Here is a 12,883-nt window from a genome sequence, read left to right as displayed (position 1 = left end):
AACCTGTGATATGCAGATGACACAGCCGTACTTGCCGAAAGGCAAGAGAACTTGAAGCACTTACTGATGAAGACCGAAGACTACAGCTTTCATTATGGATTATACCTCAACATAAAGAAAATAAAGTTCCTTACAACTTGACCAATAAGCAATATTATGATAAAGGCAGAAAATATTGACAGTATCAAGGATTTTATTTTACTTGAATCCACAATGAATGCCCATAAAAGCAACAGTCAAGAAATCAAATGACATATTGCATTGGACAATTCTGCTGCAAAAGACCCCTTTAAAGTGTTAAAGAGCAAAGGTATCACTTTGCAAAGGCTAAGGTTCTCCTGACTCAAGCTGTGGTATTTTCAGTAGCCTCACATGCATGTGAGAGTTGGACAATGAAGAAAAAAGACCACAGAAGAATTGATGCACTTGAGTTGTGGTGTTGGTGAAGAGTATTGAATATATCATGGGCTACTAGAAGAATGAACAGATCTGTCTTGGAAGAAATACCACAGAATACTTCTTAGAAGGGAGGATGGTGAGGCTTCAGCTCACTTACTTGGACATGTTATGAGGAGGGACCAGTTCCTGGAGGAGAACATCATGGTTGGTAAAGTAGAGGGTCAGTGAAAAAGAGTCTTCTTCAGTGAAATGGATTGACACAGTGGCTACAATAATGGGCTGAAAGATAACAATGTTTGTTGGTGGTGCAGGACTGGGCATTGTTTGATTTTTGTGCATAGGGTCAATATGAGTCAGAATGACCTCAACAGCACCTTACAGCAACATAGGGATTTGTCACATTTTCTTTGTCCATTCATCAGTTGATGTATATATGGGTTGTTTCCATCTTTTACCTTTATAATTATGCCACTATGAACATTCTTATACGAGTTTTTGTGTACATATGTTTTCATTTCTCTTGGGTATACACCTAACAGTGGAATTGCTGCAGTAAATAGTAATTTTGTGTCTAATTTTTTGAGGAACTCTTTTCCAGAGTAGTGGCACCATTTTACATTCTTTATCCACATCCTCATCAACACTTGTTATTATCTGAATTTTTATTAGAGCCATCCTAATGGCTGTGAAATGATATCTCATTCTCATTTTAGTCTGCCTTTCCCTAATGATTAATGATATTGAGTATCTTTTCATGTGTTAATGGCCACTTGTATGTGATCCTTAAAGAAATTGTGTTTTCAGATTTTTAACCTTTTTATTATTATTATTATTATTGTTACTATTATTAGAGGTTATTTTTCTTTTTATTATGAACTTTCAAGGCAAAGATGCTTTTTAATATTAGTTTTTATTTGTATTGCTACCAAACTATATTTGTTACAAAGAACTTAATGGCAAACCTCATTTCTCCACAGGTGCTGAAGATTTACCAAAAAACAGGTTGTCAATGAGAGAGAAAACTGACTGAGATATCAAAAAGTAAAGTGGTCATCATGCCTAAAGGGGTGCCAAAGGACCCAGAGATTGCTGATCTGTTCTACAAAGATGATCCTGAAGATCTTTTTATTGGTTTGCATGAAATTGGACATGGAAGTTTTGGAGCAGTTTATTTTGTAAGTAATTTCAAAAGAATCATTTAGGTAAATCAAGTTAAGAAAAGTTGGAATTCTATATATTCTGGCTATCACTTGCCAGGCACGCTTGGTTTTAATGTTTGTTCTCCAAAGTAGGATATCTACAGTAGGAGTAAAGTGACCTTGCTGAGAAGCTGGCCCCAGCTTTAGACTTCATCCCAGTCAATGGTATTTAAATCAACTGAATATGCTGTTGAGGTCCTAAAACAAAGTGACAAGCTTGAAGTTGAACCCCATGTGTTTCTACAATATGCCAAGCTCTTTCATGTGTCAGTGCCTTATATGTTATTCTCTTCACCTAGAAAATTGCACATTGCATTCCCATCCCTTTCTAATTCTTGTTTATACTACAGGTCTCAGCTGAAGTGTTACTTTCCTGTTCAACCATTTAACATTAAATTAGGACTCTCTATGATCTCACAATGCCCTGTACTTGTACTTTATTGCGTTTGTCATAATTATAATTAAATAATAATGCATGAGATTTTTTTTCCCCAATTCATTTATGTTCCTTCTATTCAATAATTAAGTTCAGAAGAACAGGGATTGTGTCCATTTTGTTTATTGCTATATCCCCAGTCACTAGCATATTGCCTGCCACATTGCTGGAACTCAATAAATGTCCCATGAATGGATGGGTAGGAAAGACAGGTACTGAGACAGATGGGCTGACAAAGATTTTTAGTGCAGTGATGTCAAGTCAGTATTTAAGTTAAGGGGTACAAGGCTAGCCCCCTAGAATCAGATTAAATTCCAAGGATTTGACTATCTCCTGATGAGAAGAATGAGAAACAACTAAAATGTTAACACAGCTCATTCACCTGAAATTCTTTACATATATCATAGTTCTTTAATTTAATCTGGATGACTGAGAAGTTTGTTTCATTTATGTAACAAACATTTTCTTGGAAATATTAGTCTATTAAAGCAAATAATACATTAAGTACTAATTATTATCTATTTCTTAGGAGCTCTGGTAGCATAGTGCCTAAGGCACTTGACTGCTAACCAGGAGGCTGGCGGTTCAAACCCACCAGCCACTCCTTGAAGGAAGGTTGGGCAATCCTACTTCCATAGTGATAACTGCTTTGGAAACCCAAGGAGGGGTCGCTAGGAGTCGGGCCCGACTCGATGGCAAATAACAACAACAACATTACCTATTTCTTATCCAATCTGTTTTCAAATCTTGTTTGAAATATACATACATAAAAAACGAGACTCACTGCCATTGTGTCGATTCCAACTCATAGTGACCCTTTTTGGGTTTCCAAGGCAGTAAATCTTATGGAAGTACATTTCCCAGTCTCCCTTCCATGGAGTGGCTTGTGGGTTTGAATTGCCAATCTTCTGTTTAGCAGTCAAATGCCTTAGGCACTGCACCACCATAGGTCCTTATATACATACATATATAGATAGATACAGATATAATTATTAGATATAGCCACACATACCTACCCTCATTTATCAACTATCTGTTTATCTGACATTTCACATTTATGACAATAGTGAAAAAAAAAATTGCTATCTGACTATTTTGCTTATTAGCAACATATGTCTGGCAATAACGGACACCAAGATGTGAGGTGAGAGTAATGCTGGCTCTCTGATGGTTAAGGTCATGTGTCAGCTTGGCTGGGCCATGATTCTCAGTGGTTTTGTAATTATGTAATGATGTAATATGGCAGGTATAGAATGATATAACTTGGCAATTACATAATGATATGGTCATCCTCCATTTTCTCATAATGCCGATTTTCATATAATGACCTGGTCTTTGGAACTTAACCATGTTGATAAGTGAGGTGTGTGTGTATTTATTTATCTACCTAGTTAAATAGTTATATGTTTATTCTAGTTATCTATTTATTCATTAAAAAAAAAACCTTTTTGAATTTTCCTTTCAAGTGTAGCCCCTGACGTTCTGCTATCTAGGTGTAGTGCTTATCATTAGTTTTCCTTCCAAATAAGATTTTAAGAATTGCATTTTTATTTAGCCTGTCCCTTTTGTTTCTAACCAAATTTTCAGCCTGAATGTTCTGTGATTTCTCCCTCATCACTTGCTGTCTTTGCTTAAGCACTACTACCACTGTCCTTCCCTCACCCCCATTTAATACTTGGCCGCCACTTAGGTTCATTTTTTCCTTAACTGATCTTTCAGGGCTGAAAACGGATCTTTTGGTTAACATTGCTATGTTAGTGTTTGGGCTCAGAGTAGCACTTAAGGCCTGATCAAAAGACAGTTTTTCTTATTCACAGAGATACTTTTTTGAAAAATCATTTTAAAACTATCAGTACATTAATTGTAAGTATATTATACACACAGAAGTGTGCATAATACACACATTTTTAATGTGTAGTTTAAAGAATAATTAAAAAGTAAATCCTCCTATAACCACTCCAGATCAAGAAATAGAATATTGCCAGCACCCCCAGAAGCTTCTCTGTCCTCCTCCATCACAATCCTCTTCCTTCCCTTAGGAGTATCCACTATCTTGATTTTTATGCTGATTATTTTCTTTCTTTTCTTTGTATGTAGCTCACTTACTTCTGGACCAGTCAAACATATAGTTGGTTTTGCCTGTTGTGAAGGTTTTAAACATGGTAACATTCTGTATATATTCGTTTGTGATCTTTTTAATTTGCTCAGAAATACATTATTTAGTCACTTTTTCACTTTGCTTCTATTACTTTTGGACTATTACTTTTTTTATAATTCTTTCTCTGAGTCCTTCTTGACCAGTCAGAGGGTAGTTCCAATTTCTGCTTGAGTTTTCTGTTTTAAAAAGCAACCAGACGTTTCTGAAAGTTCCATTGTTTTAGTATGAATAAACCAAACGTGTTTTGAAACTTACTAACAGGATATTTGTACCAAGGCAAAGTGAGATATTAATATTTTAGTAGAATACCTAATGATTTATTTGTTTTTTGGGCTAAATCCTGCCTGCTTATCTAGACTGGATGCCTTTTGAAGGTGAGCACTATTTCTAAAATTTCTTTGCAAATCTAAAGGCTGAGACAGTGACCTGTCTCAAAACCAAACTCATTGCTGTCTGGTCAATCCCAACTCATAGCAACCCTATAGAACAGAGTAGAACTGCCCCATAGGGTTTCCAAGCCTGTAAATCTTTATGAAAATAGATTGCCAATATCTTTCTCCTGTGGAGCGTCTGGTAGGTTTGAAACACTCACCTTTCAGCTAACAGCTGAGCATTCAACCACTATACTACCAGGGCTCCTTGCCTTATTTACAGTAGGCACTACATATATGTTATTTGTAGAAATTATAAAGATACCTAGGTGGCCTTGATATTGAAATATGATCATTAACTAGATATTGCCCACATACAGGCCCATGTACACCCATAAGCATTAAATACCAGATTAAAGGGAATTTACTACTTTAGTATAAAATTTTCAAAAGTTTTAAGCTATTATTTTTAATGGTCATGTAAAGATGGATATGCCTACCCACCACAGTAATATTTATAGGTATTATTCCTCCTTCCCTATTGACATATTCTTCCTCTTGTTATTCGTACCACTGTAAGCAAGAAGATTCTAACATCTCTTAGTTAGACACTGTGTAAACCTCCTAGTTGATCTTTGTGCTTCCACTCTCTTCTCTCTACGCCACAGTGAGCTTGGTGGGGAGGGGAACAATTATAAATCTGATCACCCTTTTGCTGTAAGCTGTCAGAGACTCTGCATTATTCTTAGGCTAAAAATGAAAATCTGCAATGTAGCCAGCCTTCATGATGTGGTTCTCAGCTGTATCTGAACTGCACTGTCACATTGTTCTAGCTGTAATTATTTTTCACTGGTTACCCATCAGAGGACTTTATGCAAACTGGTCTCTGGAATGCTTTGCCTTCCATCTTCACCTTCCCAACCCCTGATTATCCTTTCATTCTCAGTTTAAGCCTCATTTCTTCAGAGAGGCTTTCCTGACTTCCTTAACCATTTTTGATTTTCAAGGTAACACATACCCTTCTTTACAGTACATGTCCCAGTAGCAATTTGACATTCTTTTGTTGTGATGTTAGTTTTATTACTGTGTATCTGTCCTATCAGAGGAAAGTTAGGTACTGGGCATCTTTACTCACAGTTCTAGCCTCAGCACTTAATCCAACGTCTCACAAATTGTGGACACTTAGTCAATACTTGTTGAATGAATGAACAGATGAGTGAATGAAAGGAATGAAGAATTCAGAGGGTGTGGTGCTGTGAATTATTACTTTCATGGGTCATCGCCATGTTGGCAAGCCAGAGAGACTAGAATCGAGCAACCAAGGTTTTCACACATGAACATTTTAATTCTACCATAACCTCTTTGTGGTTTGCACCTTTTATTCAGAGTGATGCCAGGAATTATACTTAAAGTGAATTGTCACAGCTCTTGTAAGTCAATCAGCTGAAAATATATGTTATGTTCAAAGAAAATAGAAATTATTAATTTGATGAAATATCTCTGTGTATTTGTACTTACCTAAGTAATTCGGAAACTAGCAGCAATAAAAAGTGAGATAGTAAGAAACTGTATAAAAGGAAAACAAGAAAGGACTGAGCATATTCATTTTTGTATTCACTTAAATACAACTATAAAGATGTAAGTTTCTAGTGCATATCATCCATAATCCACCTAAAACGAATAATTTCATTCTGTTCTTCTGGGTATAATTGCCTTTTAGTTGAGACTCAGTAAACAGGGCAAAAAGAAAAGCTTATGTTTAATTTTATATTTCTCTATAAATTAGCAAAAAGTTGACAATAACCTAAATGACAGCAAGAGAATGGTTAAGAAAGTATCAGAAACACATAATAAATCCTCAATAAATATTTTTTGAATGAATGATCTTGTTAAAAGTTAATCTAGCCATTGACACTGTTGGAAGTGTTAGACATCAATGTTGCAGAAATGAAGCTTGAGACGTTTAGAGGCTGTCATCATTCATAACATAGTATGGAGCACTGGAAAGCTGACATCTCATTGATAGCTTCCTTTCTCTGTACTAAAACATTGATATTTTAAAAAATTTAATTTTAGTGTAACTTGTTCTGTATTTAACCAGTGTAAAATTGCATAGAAATGTCACGTGTCTGTAGAACAATTCAATATGGAAATATTCTTAGGATTTCAAGTCTCCACCCCAGTACATAGATTCTGTAAGCAAGAGGATTTAGCAAGGCCTAGTTAGTGATTACTCTGTAAATGTAAATAAATACTCTTTTTTTACTTCTATAGCTCCAAATCAGCAATGACTATAATAAGCAATGAGATAATACTATCTAACTCCATTTGTGTGGGGTTTTTTTTCTTTTTGTAAAGTTTAAGGATAAAAAAAAAATTATAGGTTAAAATTCCTCATGTTCTAAATATTTCCTAGACTCCTTAAGCTGCACAGTACATTAATTTTTGCCCAAATATCCATTTTTTAGATAGTCCCGCTATTGTCGTTTTAATAATGAATTTACATCAGTATTTCTTGGTTGCTGTCATGGAAGCACAGTCTTAATGTTAAATACTAAAAGGCAGCGTAATGTGCAAGATTTTTATTTTTACCAGTCAGTCTGGATCTTCTAAATGAATAAAGTCTCTCACAGATGCTTTTGTGGAGTTCTGACTAGTAGGTTACAAATTTTTTTAGCAGGTGTCCGTTTCTTCTGCATTTTGGCATTTAACAAGAATCTGAGGTTTAATTATTTTTTTCATCAGTAAATTATTGTTTATTGTTTGAATTAACATTTTTAATTACAAAGAAGGTATTGTAATAAGTGAGGAGCTTCCTTAATTAGTTGTATTTAAGAAAATAATGATGCTTTTTTTTTTTTTTCTAAATTTTTCCTGAGTGAATTACACTGATTCTGATTTGTCATCTCAGAACCACTACTATAGCTTTACTGGTCCACCATCATAGTAATGCTTGCAACCAAATCAGCTTACAGACATCAAGGTATGACTCTGATGCAGAGTCCTGTGATTAAAAGAAAGCCAAAAGTAGATCATTGTTTAATGACTGGTATTTATGTTTATGAAAATTTTAAGAAAATTATTTGGTCTTAAATCTTAAATAATTTGGAAGGAAATAAGTATTACCTGAGTAATTTATGACTTCCATATGTTCTTTCAATTAACTATTATATTTTTGGCAGGGAAAAAATAAGTAGAGAAAATTTGAGATAAGGAAACCTTTAAAATATACAGAGACATACATAAGTGTGTGCGAATATGTGTATATGTAACTAAAGTAATCTTGAAAATGAAAGTCTCTTTTAAGATTAATCTTACCTTCTGCTACACTGTTCAGAACAGAGGCCACTAGCCACCTGTAACTATTTAAGTTTAAAGGAATTAAAATTCAGTAAAATTTTACAATTCGTTCCCTCAATTACACCATAATACATTTCACATGCTGTTGTATTGTACAGTACAGGTCTGGAGCATTTCCATCATTGGAGAAAGTGATGCTTTAGAGATCATCATTGATACGTATTCTGGTGTAAATTCTTCTAGAGTTTTTCTACATGTATACTCACATTGCTATTTTACAGAAATGAGATCATACTAAGCAGCTTGCTTTCTAATTATATGTTTGATATCTTTTCACATTACCACATATACAGATAGATTACCTCATTCTTTTAGAAGTTATTTTATTACATGATCTCACACCATGTTTATTTAACTGGCCATTGATGGACTTTCTGCATGGTGAAACCAGTATGGATAATTTAGAAATAGGAAATTTTTGTTTGTTTGATTGAATGTATTTTACTAAACCCTAATCTCTTTTTTCCACTTGACTGCTAACCAGAAGGCTGGCGGTTCAAACCCACCAGCCACTCCTCGGAAGGAAGGTTGGGCATTCCTACTTCCGTAGTGATACTGCCTCGAAACCCAAGGAGGGGTCGCTATGAGTCAGGGCCAACTCGATGGCAAACAACAACAACAACAATCTTTTTTCAATGTTATGTCTCTGTGTACATGTGGAAAGGGATAAAGAGAAACTGTACCTTAAAGTTTGGGGAGAATGTCTGCCTAGCCTATGTCAAAAGTTGGAGTATTTTGGAGCAGTAATAATGAAGTGTGAGAATGTTATTTTAAAAAAGAGTCTGTACTCAAATATTTATGGCTGAAATATTATTAATTCTTTTATTTTTCCCTCTGTCCTCAACACAGGCCACAAATGCTCATACCAACGAGGTGGTGGCAGTTAAGAAAATGTCCTATAGTGGGAAGCAGACACATGAGGTAAGATACACAGTTGTATCTATAAACTGACCTAGGCAGGTAGTTTGAAATTGACAATAGAAAAAAAAATTCTTTAAACATTTATCACAATTCTTTTTTTTTCCCTCTTGTAAATCATGTGATAAGTGTTCCTAATATTCAAGCTCAGTCAACTATTTTGCAGGATAGGACACAGGTTAGTGTAATGGCTTTACTATAATATGTTTGATGATAGATTTACACTGTGTACTTAAACTAAAGAAATAACACTGTTTAAATAGCTTCTTCTTTATTAAACATTTACTTTGTGTCCACTTAAAATAGTAAAAAGAATATTGCGTATATGTATACTTAATAATAAAGTATTATTTCCAGTTTAAAAATGAAAACATTTCCTTTCTGACTTCGCTAGAAATGGCAAGATATTCTTAAGGAAGTCAAATTTTTACGACAGTTGAAGCATCCCAATACCATAGAATACAAAGGTTGTTACTTGAAAGAGCATACTGCTTGGGTAAGTAAGAGAACCTCTAGTACCTTTTTTTTTTCCTAGTTTTAAAAAACTTATCTTTCTATTTGATGTGTAATATTGTCAATCCCAGTGTTTTCCATTTGACTCTTGCTATCATTATTTTACAGTTATTAATACCTCAAAATGTGGCATATGATATATAAAACCAAAACCAAATCCACTGCCATTGATTCTGACTCATCATGACCCCATTGGGTTTCCAAGGCTGTAAATCTTTATGGAAGTAGAGTGCCTCATCTTCCTCCTCTAGCGCAGCTGCTGGATTTGAACTGGCACCTTTTTGGTTAGCAGCCAAATGCCTTACCCACTATGCCACCAGAGTTCCTTATATGACATATATTCCATAAAATTAAATATGACATCTAGCCTTGGGGGAATTCCATTCCATAAACTCTCAATGAAGAAATAGTTAAAAGATAACATCATTTTATAATGATTTGTTTGTCAGAGCAAAAGACAGTGCCTTTTATTGCCATCCTAGAATTTTTTATTTTGTCATTTCTCATCCCCCCAACTCCAATTCTCTGAAAAGTTTGAATTGTGCTTGGTATTACCATCAGTAATTTTTACCAAACAGGGCCTAGCGTATTAAAATGAAACAGTCTTTTGTTTTACTCTATCTTCTTAGTGTATGATTTATATGATTATGTGTCAGTCTTTAGGTTAGCATGGTAGGCACCATTTAGAGCATGAAAATGTTATACTTTGCACTTTATCAGATTGCAAACTCCAACTTAAAGTCCAATATAACTGTCCTTTATTGAGTGCTTACCATGTACTAAGTCCCTTCCTGTTCATGATCTCTAATTGATGAATGTAATTTTTGTTTCCAGACTATATCGAACAGTATTCTTAACCATTTCATGACCCATGGGGCAACATACGTTATTCCTATATACAATATTCCTATAAAGCCAACATACATTTCCCTCCTCTGTTAGTGGGTAGCTCCTATCCACTTTTAGTGCATGCTGCTATCTGGTAGGATCCTGTATTAACTGAATGAACATGAAGGAACGGACCGTATTCCACCAACCCCAGCACCAGAGAACCGTAGAACATATGTGTCCCACTAATTGAACGAAAATCCGTATTTCCTCAGAAACTTTTTTTCATTTTATTGAAAATACCTTCCATTACTGAAAACACATGGTTTCAGCAGAAAATAATTCAGTCTTCAAATGATTAAAGGTAAACGTTTCTGTCCCACCAATGCTTAGGATATCTAGAGCTTCTTTTCTAAGTAAAGGAATTCATCAAAAGAACATCTCATTATCTGGAAATTGGATCTCTGGCAATCTCAGCTGTCTTAGAGAAGTCAACAAAGGGATATTGGACAGGCAGAGTAAATGTTACATATAAAAAAAATCCAAGTGCTATATCTCATGTGTTTCACGTCTTCAAAAAAAAATCCTCCAAGCTCTCATTTGAAGCCTATTTACTCTTAGATTACATAGAGTACTAATAAGCTTGGTTAACTGGTTTCTGTTTACAATTGATAGGCTATTTAGAAGGAGCTCATAGGAGCTGAGCTGCTGGAGATACGCGTACATATAGCCACCAGAATAATTTGACCATCAGGAAGTAGTCCGGGAAGCTAGAAAGCAGACCAAACCATTTAAAGGCAGAACAACTATAGCTGTTCAGTGTCAGGAGCAACCAACCAGCCATAGATCATGTGCCCTTTTGAATTAGCCTAGCAAATCACTCCTAGACAGAAACTAGATAACCAAGCTTATTAGCACTCTGTGTAATCTAAGAGTAAATAGGCTTCAAATGAGAGCTTGGGGGATTTTCTGAAAACTTTAAGCATGACATTTAGCACTTGGATTTTGCCCTTCTATTATAGAATAATAGGGAAAATAATATTTGTGACAAAAACACTGAGTGTTTTAAATTTAAAAATTTTTAAAGTATAGACATAACTATAAACATATTCCATCTATTCAGTTTTTAGAAGTTCTGTATTCATAATCAGTATACTCAATTGATTTAAGAAAATTTTTTTTAAACTTGTCCATGATGGACAGATTTCAGCAGAGGTTCCAGACTGAGACAGACTCAGAAGAGGGAAGGGGCCATCTGCTTCTCAAAGTATTGGCCATTGAGAACCTTATGAATAGCAGTGAAACAATGTCTGATATATTGCTGGAAAATTTTATGAATAGCCCTGAAACATTGCCCTATATAGTGCCAGAAAACGAGCCTCTCAGGTCGGAAGGCACTCAAAATACAACTGGGAAAGAGCTGCCTCCTCAAAGTAGAACTGACCTTAATGATGTGGTTGGAGTAAAGCTTTTGGGACCTCCATTTGCTGATGTGGCATGAGTCAAAATGGGAAGAAACAGCTGCATACATCCATTAATAATCAGAACATGGAGTGTATGAAGTATGAATCTCAAAAAATTTGAAAATGTCAAAAATGAAATGGAATGCACAAAGATAATATCCTAGGCACTAGTGAGCTGAGACGGACTGGTTTTGCCCATTTTGAATCAGACAACCATATGATCTGCTATGTTGGGAATGACAAATTGAAGAGAAATGGCGTGGCACTCATTGTGACAAAAAATGTTTCAAGATCTATCCTGAAGTACAGTGCTGCCAGTGATAGGATAATATCCATATGCCTACAAGGAAGACCAGTTAATACGACTATTACTCAAGTTTACACACCAACCACCAAAGCCAAAGGTGAGGAAATTGAAGATTTTTACCAGCTTCTACAGTCTGAAATTGACCAAACATGCAATCAAGATATATTGATCATTCAAGCTCAATTGGCATAACATACTACACCAAGCACTGTTCCACATCCTACTTTGGTCAGTAGCAACTGGGATCTTAAAAGCTGACAAGCAGCCATCTAGATGCAACAATTGGTCTCTCCTCACCCAGAGCAAAGAAGAATGAAGAAAACCAAAGATTCATGGAAACAATTAAGTCCAAACGACTGGTACACCATGTGATCCTCAGCGTATACGACTATGGGACCAGAAGAACTAGATGGTGCCCAGCTACCACTGTCAACCACTCGGAGGGGGATCTATGTAGGAGATCCTAGACAGAGTGGAAGAACAATGTGGAACAAAACTCAAAATCATTAAAAAAACAAAAAAAAGGGGGACCAGGTTTGCTGGTCTGATAGAGCCTGATGGAACCACTGAGACTATAGGCCCTGGTTGCCCTTCAGGTCTGGAATTGAACCCACTCCTGTGGCTTCCAGCCAAACAAAAGACAGGCATATGAGGTGAACATTTACCTGAGGTAGATACACTCCTTGGAAAGAACAATCATGGGAGAATAGAAGGGCTGTGTATGCACAGAGAGACAGGTTGGTGGGGGCAGGAGTCCGTGGAGGGAAAGACACAGGGAAGAGGTAACTATGGGGAGGAAGTGGGAGGGGAGGGGAGTGGTTGCATTGTGGTAAATTATAATCAATTCATGAGACAAATTGTATGTGAGGTGCTGTATGGAAGATGAATTTACTCTGTAAACTTTCACCCAAATCACAATTATATATATATA

At 35.6% G+C, this 12,883-nt stretch overlaps 1 protein-coding gene across 1 annotated transcript in view; it reads left to right on the top strand.

Moving 5' to 3' along the window:
• The first annotated feature begins 1,454 nt into the window (after nucleotides 1-1,454).
• TAOK3 (TAO kinase 3) overlaps nucleotides 1,455-12,883 on the top strand; it is a 110,246-nt gene continuing 98,817 nt past the window's right edge. The window contains exons 1-3 of the mRNA XM_007938208.2: nucleotides 1,455-1,574; nucleotides 8,773-8,844; nucleotides 9,236-9,337. Of these exons, the coding sequence (XP_007936399.1) occupies nucleotides 1,455-1,574; nucleotides 8,773-8,844; nucleotides 9,236-9,337 (294 nt within the window). The remainder of the gene's footprint in view (nucleotides 1,575-8,772; nucleotides 8,845-9,235; nucleotides 9,338-12,883) is intronic.

The sequence above is a fragment of the Orycteropus afer genome, unplaced genomic scaffold (genome assembly GCF_000298275.1).
Source record: "Orycteropus afer afer isolate SDZICR_OR568_19922 unplaced genomic scaffold, OryAfe1.0 scaffold00048, whole genome shotgun sequence".
In the NCBI taxonomy this organism is placed as follows: Eukaryota; Metazoa; Chordata; class Mammalia; order Tubulidentata; family Orycteropodidae; genus Orycteropus; species Orycteropus afer.
Note: the sequence above shows the minus strand (reverse complement) of the source record. Positions and strands in the feature narration are given on the sequence as shown.